Raw genomic sequence first — 15,130 nt, 5'->3', positions numbered from 1 at the left:
GTTTCCATCTATTTTTTTGTCCTGTTTATCATTTTCTCCAGTTTTTGTTTCCCCATCTAGTTTCTCCAGTTTATTTTCGATATCCTGATTCATTATCTATCCTGTCCTGTCCGATATCAACTCGGGCAATTGGAATCGATCTCGTCAGTCAGTCTGGCTTCCTGTCTTTCACCCCAGACCGCTGTCTAACGTGCATGACTCCCCATTTCCCGTAAAATAAAAGGCTTGCATGAGTAACGTCACGCGTTTGGGTCCTGATCTTGTTCTGGTTCTTGACAGAACTATCATACCAATTTTAAAACTTATAAAAATCGAGACAATTGTGGAATCCCTACCTGGTGGTCTCCGCCATATTTGTCTGGCCTCTTCATTTGGAACTGGTTTTCATTTGCATTAGACAACAGTGCCATCTAGTGGTCAAATAGTACACACTATAAAAAAATGCTTTTAAAAAATATATATGAATCATGTATAAATATCCCGAACATACGTCTGTACTCGGTAGAAGGTGGAAAAGGTGTATCCAATTATTTTCCGGCTAGCTTTACGAGCCTCCAGAGCGCAGTCTGTTCTCGTAAATGCTACCGTTAGCCTTCAGGAACATTCCCGGGTCGCACTTTTTGGAACCCATTTAGTGTTTTTGTCGGGAACGGCAGATTTAAAGCGACAGTGTGTTAAAAACAGCCATGCCAAGTATTGCTTTCAAATAAGAAACATGTACTAGCACATTAACAGGGTTTTACGTTATGAGATCACTGAAATGAGCTGACATGTATGGCGGCCATTTTAAGACTACGGAAGCCCGGATGACCCATTTTTGCAAAGTTAGCTTGTGCTGGTGGTGTTTTTAGCAGGTAGCGGCCTCTTGAGGCACGCACCTGGTCTGCAAACGCGATGGCTGCAGGTTAGGGCTCTCCACTAGCCACCGATGTTGTTGTTGGCTGGTCTGTGTATGACCTTCAATTCACTGTTTCCTTCTCTAGCCAGTCATGTTGGCAATGGCTCATGATTATTGTGAGCTGATGTTGTTTCATCCTCCAATACCACTCGTCCTCCATAGATGGCCATGCAAGCAGGCATCGCTGTTTTGCGGTTGAGGCCTTGTTACCATTTTTCCCATGATTTCTCTCTCTAGTCACTCATGTTAGCCACTTGGCTGCAGGCTATGGCTCACTGTCATAGTCGGCTGCTCCTGCTTCATCTTTCAATGCCACTCATCTTCCACAGCTGGCCATGCAAGCAGGCATTATTGTTCTGTGGTTTGAGGCATCAACATATTTTCCACTGTTTCCTTCTCTAGTCATACGTGTAAGCCGCTTTGCTGCAGGCTAGAGCTCACCACTACTGTTATTGTGAGCTACTCCTGCTTCATTCTTCAATGCAACTAGTCTTCACAGCTGGCCATGCAAGCAGGCATCACTGTTCTGTGGCTGAGACATCAAAATCTTTTCCACTGTTTCCTTCTCTAGTCACTCATGTTAGCCACTTGGCTGCAAGCTATGGCTCACTGTTATAGTCAGCGACTCCTGCTTCATCCTTCAATGCCACTTGTCTTCCACAGCTGGCCATGCAAGGAGGCATCACTGTTCTGTGGTTGAGGCCTAATCATTTTTTCAACAGTTTTCTTCTCTAGTCATACGTGTAAGCCAGTTTGCTGCAGGCTAGAGCTCACCACCATTGTTATTGTGAGCTGCTCCTGCTTCATTGGCCAGTGCCACTCGTCTTCCACAGCTGGCCATCCATGCAGGCATCATTGTTCTGTGGTTGAGGCATCAAAATGTTTGCCACTGTTTCCTTCTCTAGTCACTCATGTCAGACGCTTGGCTGCAGGCTCACCACTATTGTTATTCTTAGCTGGTTCATGTAATAAAACAACGACAGACAAAATCTTGATAGTTTGTAACGTAGCTCTATAAATCTTTTGGACGTAGAATTTTGGGGGAATTATAATGTGTCTCTATGTCCAAATAATGTACATAGCACGCTTTGTGTATAGTTTGTGGTTGGCTCCCGAATGCGATAACACATAAAACAAAATTTGAGCTCCCAAGTCTTTCCGATGTTCTCTTTGATTGAAAATACAAAAAGCATAGAAACGTACAAAGTAATAATAATAATTAATACTCCATATTCCGTCTTATTAGCTTCCGCCATTTTCCACTTGACTAGCGCGCCAAAAGTGATCTCGGGAACGAACCAGTGCGCATGCGCATTTAAAATCTGGTTTAATTACACGATAGAAGTACGAAATTGTGAAAATAAGGGCCAAAGAAAAGTATATTCAACAAAATAAATTGTTTCCATTTGGGTTAATTCAACGACTAATTCCAGAAACGACCCAACATGCGTGCACATTCAAAAGCTGCGAGAGTTCAGTTCGCGATTATACTACGAGATTTTGGGAAACAAGGCCAAAAAACGTTTAAAGAAAAAAAATAATATATATATTTTTTTAACTTCAGATAGGCAAAACATCATTTTTTAAATAAAAATTCTAAATACGAACGTAGTAAAATATTTTAGCAAAATAAATTCAAATTAAAAAAAAAATGGAGTAGAAAGAGAACCTCGCCCCGCCCCCTTTACATGGCCGCCCACAGGGACGGCGTGAATTGAAAGGGTGTGCGTCTATGAGGGAAAGAACCTGCTGCTGGCACACACTCGCTCACTCAGTCGCAGTCAGGCGGGACGCTTGAAGGACTCTTCCCTTTTCGAGTCCAAGATTAAAAAATTAAATAAAGTAAAGTTGTTTCGGACAAGCGTCCGTGGAAGTTCGGTAGAAAGACAACAGAAAAAGCGCGGACATGTCAGAGGCGTCAAGCTAGTTTTTAGACTGCATTCGTGTGAGGGGGGGAAACGTCAAAAACGCAGAAATTGGTGAGTAAAACCGCAAAATTTTTATTTTTATTTTTGAAAAAGTGTTCCAAAAATCTTTCTTTTCAATTTTAAAGTTGCTTTAGGTGTTAATGCAACGGGACTCGTGAATAGCGGTTTGTGACAGCACAAACTTGGATTCTTTTCACTCCTAATTACGCAATTTTACATTTTTTTATAACTTATATTTTTATATTAATATCAACTTTTTATTATGAGTTGTTGTTGGGAAATTTTCAGTTTATTTTAAAGTAAAAATTGCTGTCCTTGAAAAAAGGTTTGACGAGATATTGCACGTTGTCGTGACGTCATCGTCAAGTCAATTTGATGGACTTTTAACTCCTTTTTGTTGCTCAGTCAAATACATTTATAGACATTTAATTTCAATTCATGTTTGTTGCCAAGACAATTTTATTCCTAGACTGCTTTTTAATACGTTTTTGATGCCAAGACCATTTGTTGCACTTCCTTTCAATTCCTTTTGTTTGCAAGACAGATAAAGCGCTGCAGGCCATTTCCATACATTGTTTATTTTCTTTCCATTTATTTTTATTGCCATGACAATAACATATCTAGACTTCTTGTAATAAGTTTTTGATGCCAAGAGAGACAAGTGGTTGGACCTTCTTTTAATTTCCTTTTGATTGCAATACACATACACTGTTGGACTCACTTTCAGTTCTTTAAATCCAAGACCTATATGATGTTCGACTTTTTTTCATTTCCCTTTGTTTACAAGACTTTGATTGCTGGATATTTTTCAATTCCTTTTTTTTTTTTTTTTTTTTTGGGGAAGACCGATACATTATTGGTATTTTTCTTTTGTCGCCACACAGACCCACTGCCACAACATCGGTGGCTAGTGGAGAGCCCTAACCTGCAGCCATCGCATTTGCAGCACAGTAATAAATATATACATATATATTGCAAGGTTGGGGTTTTTTCCCAGTTCTTTTAAAAAAAGTTAATTCTTCTGCAATGCTGACACGCTGTTGGACTTCCTTTCAATTAATTTTTCCTTTTGAGATGGGCACGTTGTTATACTTTATTTCAATTCCTTATTCTTTGCAAGACGAACACGATGTTGGACTTTTAATTTACTGTTATTTTCAAGACAGATGTGCGTAGTTGGACCTTCTTTCAATAGATTCTTGTTTTGCAAGGGAGACTTGTTGTTGGGTTTTTTCAATTTCCTTTATTTTTTTGCAGGCAGAAACATTGTTGGACCTCCTTTCAATTCCTATTTATTGGCAATGCAGACACATTGAAATGAATTTGTTTGTTTTGAAATAACTATGTCAATATTGTATTGTCATACAAACAAATTATAACTAAAACTTTCTCTTTTCATTGAATTCCAAACTGGAAATAATGATTTGGCCTACAGCTCATATTTTACCTGATATTCTAAAACACAGCTCATGCAGTTTGAAAATATATTTTCGTTTCGTCTTGGAGCTCCACATTGGTCTTGAACAAAAATGGAGTACAGTAAATTGGTTTCCGTAGAAGATTATAGTGTTTTATTTTTATTTTTTTCGCTCTTAAAAGCCTGTAGGCTTCTTATCTTACTCGTGTTCCCAGCAGTGACACCCTTAAAACCCACTTAGGATAAAATATGGCCTCTTCTCTGGAAAGACTTGAGAGGTGCGGTTTCATTTTCTACATCTATCTGTGTTTTTTACTTTTTATCGTCCATTTACGTCTAGCATCGTCTCTGCTTTTGAGTTTCTTGGGACCAAGAAAACTTTAATTCTTTATTTTCTTGCCCAATCCTAGTCAAAGAAAATCCAACTGCCGGATAAAGAATTGTGTTATGGGATGGAGTTTTCATGTGCCCATAGAAGTAGTTCCCATTATGTAGAAACAAAATTATTTTAGAAAATTATTATTTTCCAAAAAATGCACCTATTTAAAAAAAGTGTACTGCAGTATTTTTCAACCTTTTTTTGAGACAAGGCACCTTTCTTTCATTAAAAAAAATAAAAATCCCGCCGTATGCCACCAGTCAGTGCCGTTGCATCCCCGGGAAAAGTAAATCCGAATGAAAGATCGCTTTCAGTAGAGCACAGCCACACAAATGGGATGATTTCCCACGGCACAGTACGACAATTAAATTACTATACCGCGGCGCGCTGGTGTACGGAAACGGAACAACACATTTGATTGATTCGAATTCAAAGACATCATGTTACTCTGCAACAGGCTCACAATGTTTCAACACTAACTAGATCTAAATGAACGAAACACTAAAGTTAAATGACAGGATCTGTTGGAACGCAACTGTTTTCAACTGAACAAAATAAGACAGCATGCAGGAAACATACTCGCACGTGGATGGAACAACCACATACTGTTCCAACATTGACCTTCTCTAACAGAACAACACATGGATGAAACAAAGCGTAAACTAGAGGGTCATGACGATTACAATGCCGTATTCAAATACAATGCAGGCACACTAACGAGGTGTAATTTACCCAAAACATAAAATAAAAACAATACAGGATTTTGGAACACCAGCTCTAACTGAACAAAACATGAAAGAAAACAACACAGGACATATATTGGTTGATATAACACAGACTCAACTACACATTTCTAATACATAATGTTGAATCACTGACTTGATGTAACCAGGGTTTGCGCGGGGTCTTAAAAACTTTAAGTTTGATAACCACAAATCACATCAAAGCCTCAAAATTTCATCAATTTTGTTCACATGTCTTAAATCTAACTCTCAAATGTATGTTTCCCGGGCTTATCTGTATTATAGACTGTATAACAAGTAAATTAACAAAAATATGGGGCAACACGGCGGCGCAGTGGTTAGCGTGTGTGCGGCACGGTTCTGAACTTATGAGATCGAACCTCCCGTGTAGAGTTTGCATGTTCTCCCCGTGCTTGCGTGGGTTTCCTCCGGGCACTCCGGTTACCTCCCACATTCAAAAACATGCATGTCAGGTTAATTGGCTCCAAATTGTCCCTAGATGTGAATGAGTGAGCGAATTGTCTCTCTGTGCCCTGCGACTGGCTGGCAACCAGTTCAGACTGTCCCCTGCCCACTGCCCGAAGATGGCTGGGATGGGCTCCGGCACACCCGCGACCCTACTGAGGATAAGCGGTGCAGATAATGGATAGATGGACGTTGGAGCTTTACTTACAGTCTCTAATCCGCTGTTGTCGTTGGAGTCCTGTAACTTTGGGATGGGAACTATTACTTGTACCTCTTTTATGCAGTTTTTCTGAGTCCTACCGACAGATTATTTTGCAATATTTCATAAATGTATGCCAAAATAAGTGCGAGATTGGTCTTAACTTTCATTGGATGTGGTCTTAAAAGGTCTTAAGTCATACATTTAAATGGAAAAATCCTGGTAAAACCCTCATAACAAAATATAAAAGGCTGCAGATGAAGGATATGTCGGAATACAAACTGTCACACTGAACAAAACATGAATTGACACCACCCAGGTTGTTAAAATACCAACTAGTTAAGATTAAAATAAAAAAGCAGGAGGATGCAAAGAGGAAGGACAAATATATATGTCGACAACATTTTCCACAGCCACAGTAACTTACTTATCTAAACATGAAAGAAAGACAACACAAGCTATTTTGGAACACTAACCATGCTCTTAACCGAATATAACATTAAAGGAAGACAGTCTGAGGAAGATGTGAGTGCCTTTATATACTTCTAAGGACTCTTGGTGAGATCATATCTTCAAGGCATAAAACACCGCACAAAAAACTGAAAACCTCTTGCAAAAACACTACCTCATACGAACGTAAATGGTACTCATGTCTATGTTTCTTGCACAATGTTGACTGCACTTTTTTGCACTATGATGACTATTTTTGCACCAAATGCATATGTTGACTATTTTTTGCACTATGATGACTATTTTTGCACCAAATGCATATTGCACAAACCCTTACGATACCAAACTGTATGTGACATCCTACATGCTGACATTTCTTGTTTAAATATTGTGTAAATTATAACTATAGCCTTATCCTCGTTTTATAACCTTATCTTCTCTGTTCCTTTATTTTCTTGTTTTTTTTACCTCACTGTGAATATATGAAACTGGAATGTCATGCCCAATTTCGTTGTCACAATATGTTAACCCATTTTGTAACAATGACAATAAAGGTATATTCTATTCTGATCTATTCTAAAAGCAAAATTCTGCTGAAAGCAACAAAACACAACATGACGGTACAGAAAGTACTGAAAATGACAAAGACTCTTTTCTACTAAAGCTCTCCATTGTTTCAACAAACAAAAGATCTATTGTTTTTAATAAAGTATCCCGTGACGAAATACCTGCTATTTTTCTTGATTTGTTGGCGCTGTGCTGCATAGTTTCAACGAAACATTTTTTGTGGCCAGTCTAGTATAAATAAATCTTATACTTTACTCGGTCAAGTTAATCAGTTACAAAGTCACCTGACCTAAAAGTCACTACCGGTTTCCAAATGAAAATCTCCTTTTACAAGAGCTCCGCATGTGATAGCGCTTTAAACAACGCAAGAAAAGAAACCACAAGGTAGCAATAAAAGCGACTTATTTGGACAAAAGCTCACGTTGAAAGTGGTCTCAAAACAAATGTTATTTTGCGGTAGATTGAATTCTTGCCTGCTGGATAAGCCGTCCTACCTTTTGAGCTTGTTTTCCCTTTCACTTTGCGGCAATAAATTATAGATATTTTGCGTTTATGCCAGGAAAAAAAATGTTTTTGCAACAACGCCTCAAAGCAAAGATTTTTATGCACCACCAGTCCCTAGGTGTTACTTCGGAATTCCGTATTGTAACTAAGTATGGACAATAGACGTTTTTTCCCTACTGATGACTCATAGAATCTTGCTGTTGGAGGCTGATACCGATAACTCATTCATTTTAGCTACATCCTTTAAGACAAAAATAAAAAGTTGCTGAAAATTCCAATCATTTTAATGTGTTTTTATTTTCTTGAGTCAAGTCAATTCAACTCATGTTTATTGGTATAGCCCTTAATCACAAAGAGTCTCAAAGGGCTGCACAGTTCAAAGACTATTGCAAACTACAAACTATATTATGACCCCATCCCCTGATCTAAAACCGACATGAGGGCAAATAATACACAGATGTTGTCAACATAAAATATAGGTTATTCATATGCTATAGAATAGAAGTGTGTTTTAAGCTTAGATTTAAACATTTCCACTGAGGTTGCAGATTGAATCTCAGGGGGAAGAGAATTCCACAGCACCGGTGCCCGGATGGAGAACGCTCTCGAACCTGCGGATCTCTTCTTGGCTCTTGGGATCTCTAGGAGACCAGCATTTTTGCGCGAAGGCTCCGAGCAGGAACATAAGACTGAATTCAATCTGAAAGATGTGAGGGAGCAAGTCCATCCATGATTTTGTATACTACCAACAGAACCTTCAAATCACATCTTAAGCTAACAGGGAGCCAGTGCAGGTTAGCTAAAATTGGGGTCATGTGATCAAACTTTCTTGTCTTAGTTAAAAGCCTCGCTGCAGCATTTTGTACCAGCTGAAGGCTCTTGATTTTGGACTTTGGGAGACCAGAGAGTAGGGCATTACAGTCATCGAGACGGGAGGTAACAAACGCGTGAATTATAATTTCTGCTTCCGACTGAGACAGCATAGGGCGAATTTTAGCTTTACAGTTACAGTAATGTAAAGCTACAGTAAACAAAGTATCGACTTCATCGGTCATTCGATCGATACTTTTGTGTCAGTAATGTGAAAATGCTTCACTTAAAACCGTAATCGGAAAAAAGTGCTTCAATACTGAGCGGCAGACATGCCTTGTTTAAGAAATATAATTCACTTATTCTCAAGAGTGAAACCATCCATTATTTGGGTTTATTTGTTATAGTAATTGGGTTTTTGTAAGCGCTCCTTTCACTTAAAATAACATAATTTAGAATTTAAAACTATTGGATCGTTTGTTTTATACAACCACAAAAAACTGGGGTCGTGTTGTTCAAAATAACACCCGACAACCTCAAAGACATCGGATCCCTTTGTTTGAAACGACACAACAAATTGGGTCATGTTTTGCGGAACAAGCGGCATTATCTCTCGTGTTTACAGTAGTAGATATAACAAATCAATTCTTGAATTTTATTTAAACATGCGCAGTGCGACAAAAAAAAAGAAAAACATTTTTATAAACAAAACCAAACCCAATGATCTCGTTAAAGTACAGAATGCGATGCATCTAAGAAAATATTAAGAGGCAGAAAGGTTACACGACCAATTAATACTAGTACTTTTTAAGAAAATAGAAATATGAGAAACATCCATTATCTTCACCGCTTATGCTCAGTAGGGTCACGGGGGTGCTGGAGCCCATCCCAGGTATCTTCAGGCAGTGGGCAGGGGACACCCTAAACTGGTTGCCACACAGAGACAGACAACTCACTCGCTCATTTACACCCAAGTCAAGTCATGTTTATTTGTGACGCCCTTAATCACAAAGAGTCTCAAACGGCTGCGCAGACCACAGATTATTGCAAACCAGACTATTATGACACCATCCCCTGATCTAAAACCCACATGAGGGCAAGGGAAAACTCAAAAACCTTAAGTCAAGTCATGTTTATTTGTGACGCCTTAATCACAAAGAGTCTCAAAGGGCTGCACAGACCCCTAATTATTGCAAACCACAGACTATTATGACACCATCCCCTGATCTAAAACCTACACGAGGGCAAGGAAAACCTCAAAACCTCAACATGAGGAAAATGAAGAAACCTTGAGAACAATTTTGACCGGCCAATTAACCTAACATGCATGTTTTTGGAATGTGGGAGGAAACCGGAGTGCCCGGAGGAAACCCACCCAAGCACGGGGGAGAACATGCAAACTCCACACAGGAAGGTTTGATCCCATGACCTCAGAACTGTGCTGCGGACGCTCTAACTCAGTCTATCTATTTTCTTTTGACTACATTCTATATTTGGAAGCTCTCTATTGCCTCACACACATTACGAAGAGGTCTAGAGGCTACACGACCAAGTTGTACTACTTCTGTAAAAAATCAAAATATATTCTCTTGAGGATTATAAAGCCTTGAATCTTTTCTATAAAAAGTAGTGTGGGCTGATTATAGAATGGCTAAAACTGTGGCTTGATGTTTGGCCGTTACGGTCCTGATAATTATCATGCATCCATAATTATAACGCTCTAAAAATGAATTGTCAGGCATTAGAATCGCCACTTAAGTAAACACAGGAAGTTTTTCTCCCCAGAATCACATGACTTGGACAGATAAACTGAAGTCACAGGAGTGAATTTTCCTACGGTGCATGCAGGATCCATCCGCCAAAAGACAGACGGATGGTGAGACATCACCCTCAAAGGACGCTCGCGCTGTAAAAGCCAATTCTGTGAGTCATTAGGAAAAGAAAAGTCATCTTTTTACGACTAAAGGGAGAAATCCTATACCCACAATATTGTTGTTGAAGCTCCTGACTGCTGTGCTGTTTTTGTCATTCATAACAATGTATAGGTCATTGTTTACAACGAGATTAAGTCAAGTCATGTTTATTTGTGACGCCCTTAATCACAAAGAGTCTCAAAGGGCTGCACAGATCAAAGACTATTGCAAACTACACACTATGACACCATCCCATCATCTAAAACCTACATGAGGGCAAATAATACATATTATCAACATAAAATATAGGTTATTCATATGCTATAGAATACAAGTGTGTTTTAAGCTTAGATTTAAACATTTCCACTGAAGTTGCAGATTGAATCTCAAGGGGAAGAGCATTCCACAGCACCGGGGCCCGAATAGGTTTTCGGATTTACTAATTTCTTCTTGGCTCTTGGGATCTATAGCAGACCAGCATTTTCAGAGCGAAGGCTCCGAGCAGGAACATAAGAGTGAATTCAATCTGAGAGGTATGAGGGAGCAAGTCCATGCATGATTTGGTAAAATAACAAGGGAACCTTAAAATCACATCTTAAGCTAACAGGGAGCCAATGCAAGTTAGCTAAAATCGGGGTCATGTGATCAAACTTTGTTGTCTTAGTTATAAGCCTCGCTGCAGCATTTTGTACCAGCTGAAGGCTCTTGATTTTGGACTTCGGGAGACCGGAGAGTAGTGCATTACAGTCATCGAGACGGGAGGTAACAAACACGTGAATTATAATCTCTGCTTCCTACTGAGACAGCATAGGGCGAATTTGAGCTTTACAGTAATTTTAGCAATGTTGCGAAGTTGGAAAAAAACTGTTCTAGTAATATTCTTCACCTGTGTTTAAAGGGAAAGATCGGGGTCAAATATGACACCTACATTTTTAACTCGGTCACTCTGGCTGACATTACATTTGTCAATGTTTAGAGCAGTTTTTGAGAACAAATCACGGCATTTAGATGGACCAATAACTCACATTTCGGTCTTTTCAGAGTTAAGGCGCAAGAAGTTGAGTGACATCCATTCTTTTATCTCAGAGAGGCAGGCCTCCAAATTTCCACAGTTTAGTGTGGCATATATCTCTGTCGGAAGCTATAGTTGAGTGTCATCCACGTAGCAATGGAAACTGATATTATACTTGCGAATAATATCACCTCATGGAAGCATGTAAATGCTGAAAAGAAGGGGGCCAAGTACTGAACCCTGCGGAACACCACAGGTAACACTAAAGGGCTCAGATATCATTTCGCCATATTTAACACAGTGCGTCCTATCTGAGAGGTAGGATCTGAACCATAAGAGGACGGTTCCTGAGAGACCATTCCATGTTTCCAACCGATCTAGTAAGATATTACGGTCCACAGTGTCAAAGGCAGCACTAAGGTCCAGCAGCAGCAAGAGTGATGAAGCACCGGAGTCCATTGCCAGATTAGTCCAAAAAAATGCAACTAATTATCACATTCTTAAACATATTCATTAAATATCTTATTCATCTTTAATATTCTGTCATTTTAGGCTATTGAACACAAATGCATTTGCATTGTTGGCCATTTCCACAATGCTTGCATTCACTTAGAGGTCAAGGTTTGTCATAGTGAAATTTTCACATTATCTTAAGTGATGATAATGGCTAAAGTGAAGCTAGCCACCAAAATATTACTCTTTTTCCCAGTCTGGAGGACATTACAGGCTTGCGGTACTGCGGGAGAGCCATCAGCATTATAGAGACAAAGATAGACAGTTTCTTCCCCAAGGCCACCACCACCCTAAACAAGCGTTTAAAACTGAAAATATCTATTTTGTGACTTATTTAGGAATTTTTGTTGCTGCTAAATGTTTATTACACTACTCTTCATTGAACTATTGTTACTGGGGCGGTGGTAGCTCAGGAGGTTTTTGGATCAAGTGGTAGCAGGTTCGATTCCCGGCTCTGTCCGAAGTGTCCTTGGGCAATACACTGAATCCCCTAAGTGTAAAGCGCTTTGGGAGGTCTTCAGTGACTTAAAAAGCGTTATAAAAATGCAGACCATTTACGATGCACTATTATTTCATTGCACAATTACTATAGTCTTAAAGCACCATGTTGTATATATTTTTTGTTATATATCCCAACAGCTTTTTCTCTCTCTTTTTTTTTTTTTTTCTTTTAAAGTCTTTATTACATGTTTCACCCTGGAGTGCCATACAATCTTTCACCACGTTGATATCAATGACAATAAAGTCCATTAAAAACAAAATGATGCTAATGGCTAAAGCAAAGCTAGCCACTGAAGCTATTCGGCTTAAGTTCTGTGTGTGCAATCCTAGCAATAGCATTAGTAGTTAAGATCCATAGAACTGGGATTTGCTGCTAACATGTTGGGTATTAACTTCTAAAATGATGTTAATGGTTAAAGAAAAGCTAGCCATTGAAATTATGCTATGTGCTAATACGGCTAACAGCCATGTACTTATTGTTAGTATTAGTAGTTTATGGATATGAAACAGGTGTTCACTGCAAAAATATTTAGCATTTACTTCTCAAGTGACAGAAGCAATGCACGCCCATGGGAGGAGTCGGCACGCCATTATGCGGGGAGTGCGCATAAATTGTTGGGTGAATGTAGGTTGTGTTTGGTTAATGGTGTCAGATAACTAATTCGAACAATTTGGTAAACGGTGCATTTTGAGATTTAATTCCCGACAGTGGCTAGTGTCCATGTCCACAATGCTGGTTGTTCCGGTCCATGAAACTGGTGTGAACTGCTAAATCACTATTACAAGAATGCTAACAATTAAAGTGTTGCTCTCTTACTGATATGGCTCCATGAGGCAGTTTTACAAGCTTTCAATTTTTAAAAAATATGGCTTACTTCTTTCACAAGCTAATATTGTGACTTAGTTGATTTTTGGAAAGATTACCTGCTGGGATAATGAATGAATGAAACTTTATTTCAAACATTAAAATAAAAACAAAAACAATAACTTAACAACAGAATAATGTTACATAATGTTCGAAAAGGGGCTACTAAGAAGCAGATGCTTATATTCCCTACCCCTTCATCTTCCCTATCAAATACACCAATGATAATAACAACAATAGTAATAATAATAACAGTTTTGATATAACAATAACAACAAAGTTAACTATAGTTCTAGACACACTATTCACAATCTCTAGTATCACTCGTACCCCATTTTCTTCATCTCTGTATTCCGTCAGAAATGTTTTTTGTATTTAAATTTGAACAAGTGAACAGTTGGACATTGTTTCATCTGGTCTTGTAAATTGTTCCAAAGTTTGACTCCACACACCGACACACACATACTTTTCCTGGTGGTTCTCACCTTTGGGATTATGAATTTACTACAGCCCCTTAAGGTTTAAATTCCCTCTTTCCGAATGCGTTGTGATCCCTTTGTATCCGTGATGGATGCAGGTGGAGAGCGCGTCTCGCCGTCGTCCACGGTAACCCGACCCCCCGGTTTCGAAGATGAGCGCCAAAGCGGCCATCAACAAGGAAGTTTTCGTCCCCCACGATGAGAAGATGCTAGCGGCTGTGCAAGTCAAGCGCAAGACCAAAAAGAAGATTCCTTTCCTGGCCACCGGCGGGCAGGGAGACTACCTGACATTTATTTGCCTCTCAGGTCAGAACCTTTTTCTTTTGGCCTTTTAATTCCCGCGCTGATGTGGGCAATTACGAGCCCGTGGTCCTCTGCCAATAAAAGGTCAATACAGATTGGATTAGCGCTGAAATAGAATTATTGTTACAAGTGTTTTTTTTGTTTTTTTTGTTTCCCAATTAAATCAGTCATGCATAACATTCTGGGTGGGACAGCAAGGCCTTGGTTATTTGGATACTGGATGATCAGTGTACTTTGAAGGGACAGTGTGTAAACTCATAGGCGCCGCCAAGAGTCTTTCCAGCAGCTCCGTGTTATTTCGCTCTTTTTGTGATTTATTGTTTTAATTGTCTGCTTCTATCTTCGGTGTTTTTCCTCCCGTTTGACAACTACGCTTTGGATTACTTTCTATCCTATGGTTATGGGTTTTAACGCACAAAAATGCGTTTATTCGAGGAATTAACTCCTTGCCCTGAAGAATTCTCGTGCCAGCTAATGAGGGGGCCCTATCGTGGAGGCTAAGCGGCTAGAGGTGTTATACGCCTTCGGTACCGTCCCTAATCATGGCAAATGAACTCTCTACCAAATAAGACGGACGAACTGGCTGTGCTGGTGAAAAACATCAAAGCGTATAGTGAGTGTAGTTCGCTGTGTTTTTCGAAAACGTGGCTCACGTCTAGCGTCCCGGACGGTAACATGGAGCTTCAGCACTGTTAGGGCAGTCAGAGACACAAAAGCCTGCAGGGAGGAGGCGGACTCGCTATCTACGTGAACACGAGGTGGTGTAACCCTGGGCACAAAGATTTCCATCTGCTGCAGGGACGCTGAGCTTTTGGCCTAGCGTGCGACGTCGTCCACTCCGCTGTTGCTAAACTACAACACAGCACCCCGAGGCCATCCTGTTAATCTGTTAATAATCAACACAAGCATACTGTCACGCGGCGGCGTGGTGGCGTGGAAGGGGACCGGACCAGAACAGAGGCAGGAGGCATGAAGGGAGAACTCAAATGCGTTGACGATCCATAAGTTTTATTTACAAAATAAAAGTCGCCCAATACTCCGGGGCAAAACAGAACAACACAGAGTTCCTCCGGCACGAACTCAACAGGACAAGGCATAACAGACTAAAACAGGACAAAGCATAACAGACTAAAACAGGACAAGGCATAACAGACCGGGATTGTGAATAATGAGTAATGAACCAG

General features: G+C 39.7%; 1 protein-coding gene across 3 annotated transcripts in view; it reads left to right on the top strand.

Moving 5' to 3' along the window:
• The window catches only part of stxbp6 (syntaxin binding protein 6 (amisyn)), a 79,702-nt gene that overhangs the window by 1,922 nt on the left and 62,650 nt on the right, over window positions 1–15,130 (top strand). The window contains exons 1-3 of one of the 3 annotated variants that reach the window (XM_088353782.1): window positions 2,593–2,877; window positions 10,146–10,283; window positions 13,742–13,949. In XM_088353782.1, coding sequence (XP_088209908.1) covers window positions 13,796–13,949 — 154 coding nt within the window. In that variant the 5' untranslated portion in view covers window positions 2,593–2,877; window positions 10,146–10,283; window positions 13,742–13,795. Of the gene's footprint in view, window positions 1–2,592; window positions 2,878–10,145; window positions 10,284–13,741; window positions 13,950–15,130 lie in introns of those variants that run through there. The other 2 variants (XM_088353781.1, XM_088353783.1) reach the window with 2 other exon arrangements.

The sequence above is a fragment of the Urocampus carinirostris genome, chromosome 15, assembly GCF_059441175.1.
Source record: "Urocampus carinirostris isolate Australia breed hairy pipefish chromosome 15, RoL_Ucar_1.0, whole genome shotgun sequence".
Classification (NCBI taxonomy): Eukaryota; Metazoa; Chordata; class Actinopteri; order Syngnathiformes; family Syngnathidae; genus Urocampus; species Urocampus carinirostris.
This window is presented reverse-complemented; position numbering and strand designations above follow the sequence as displayed.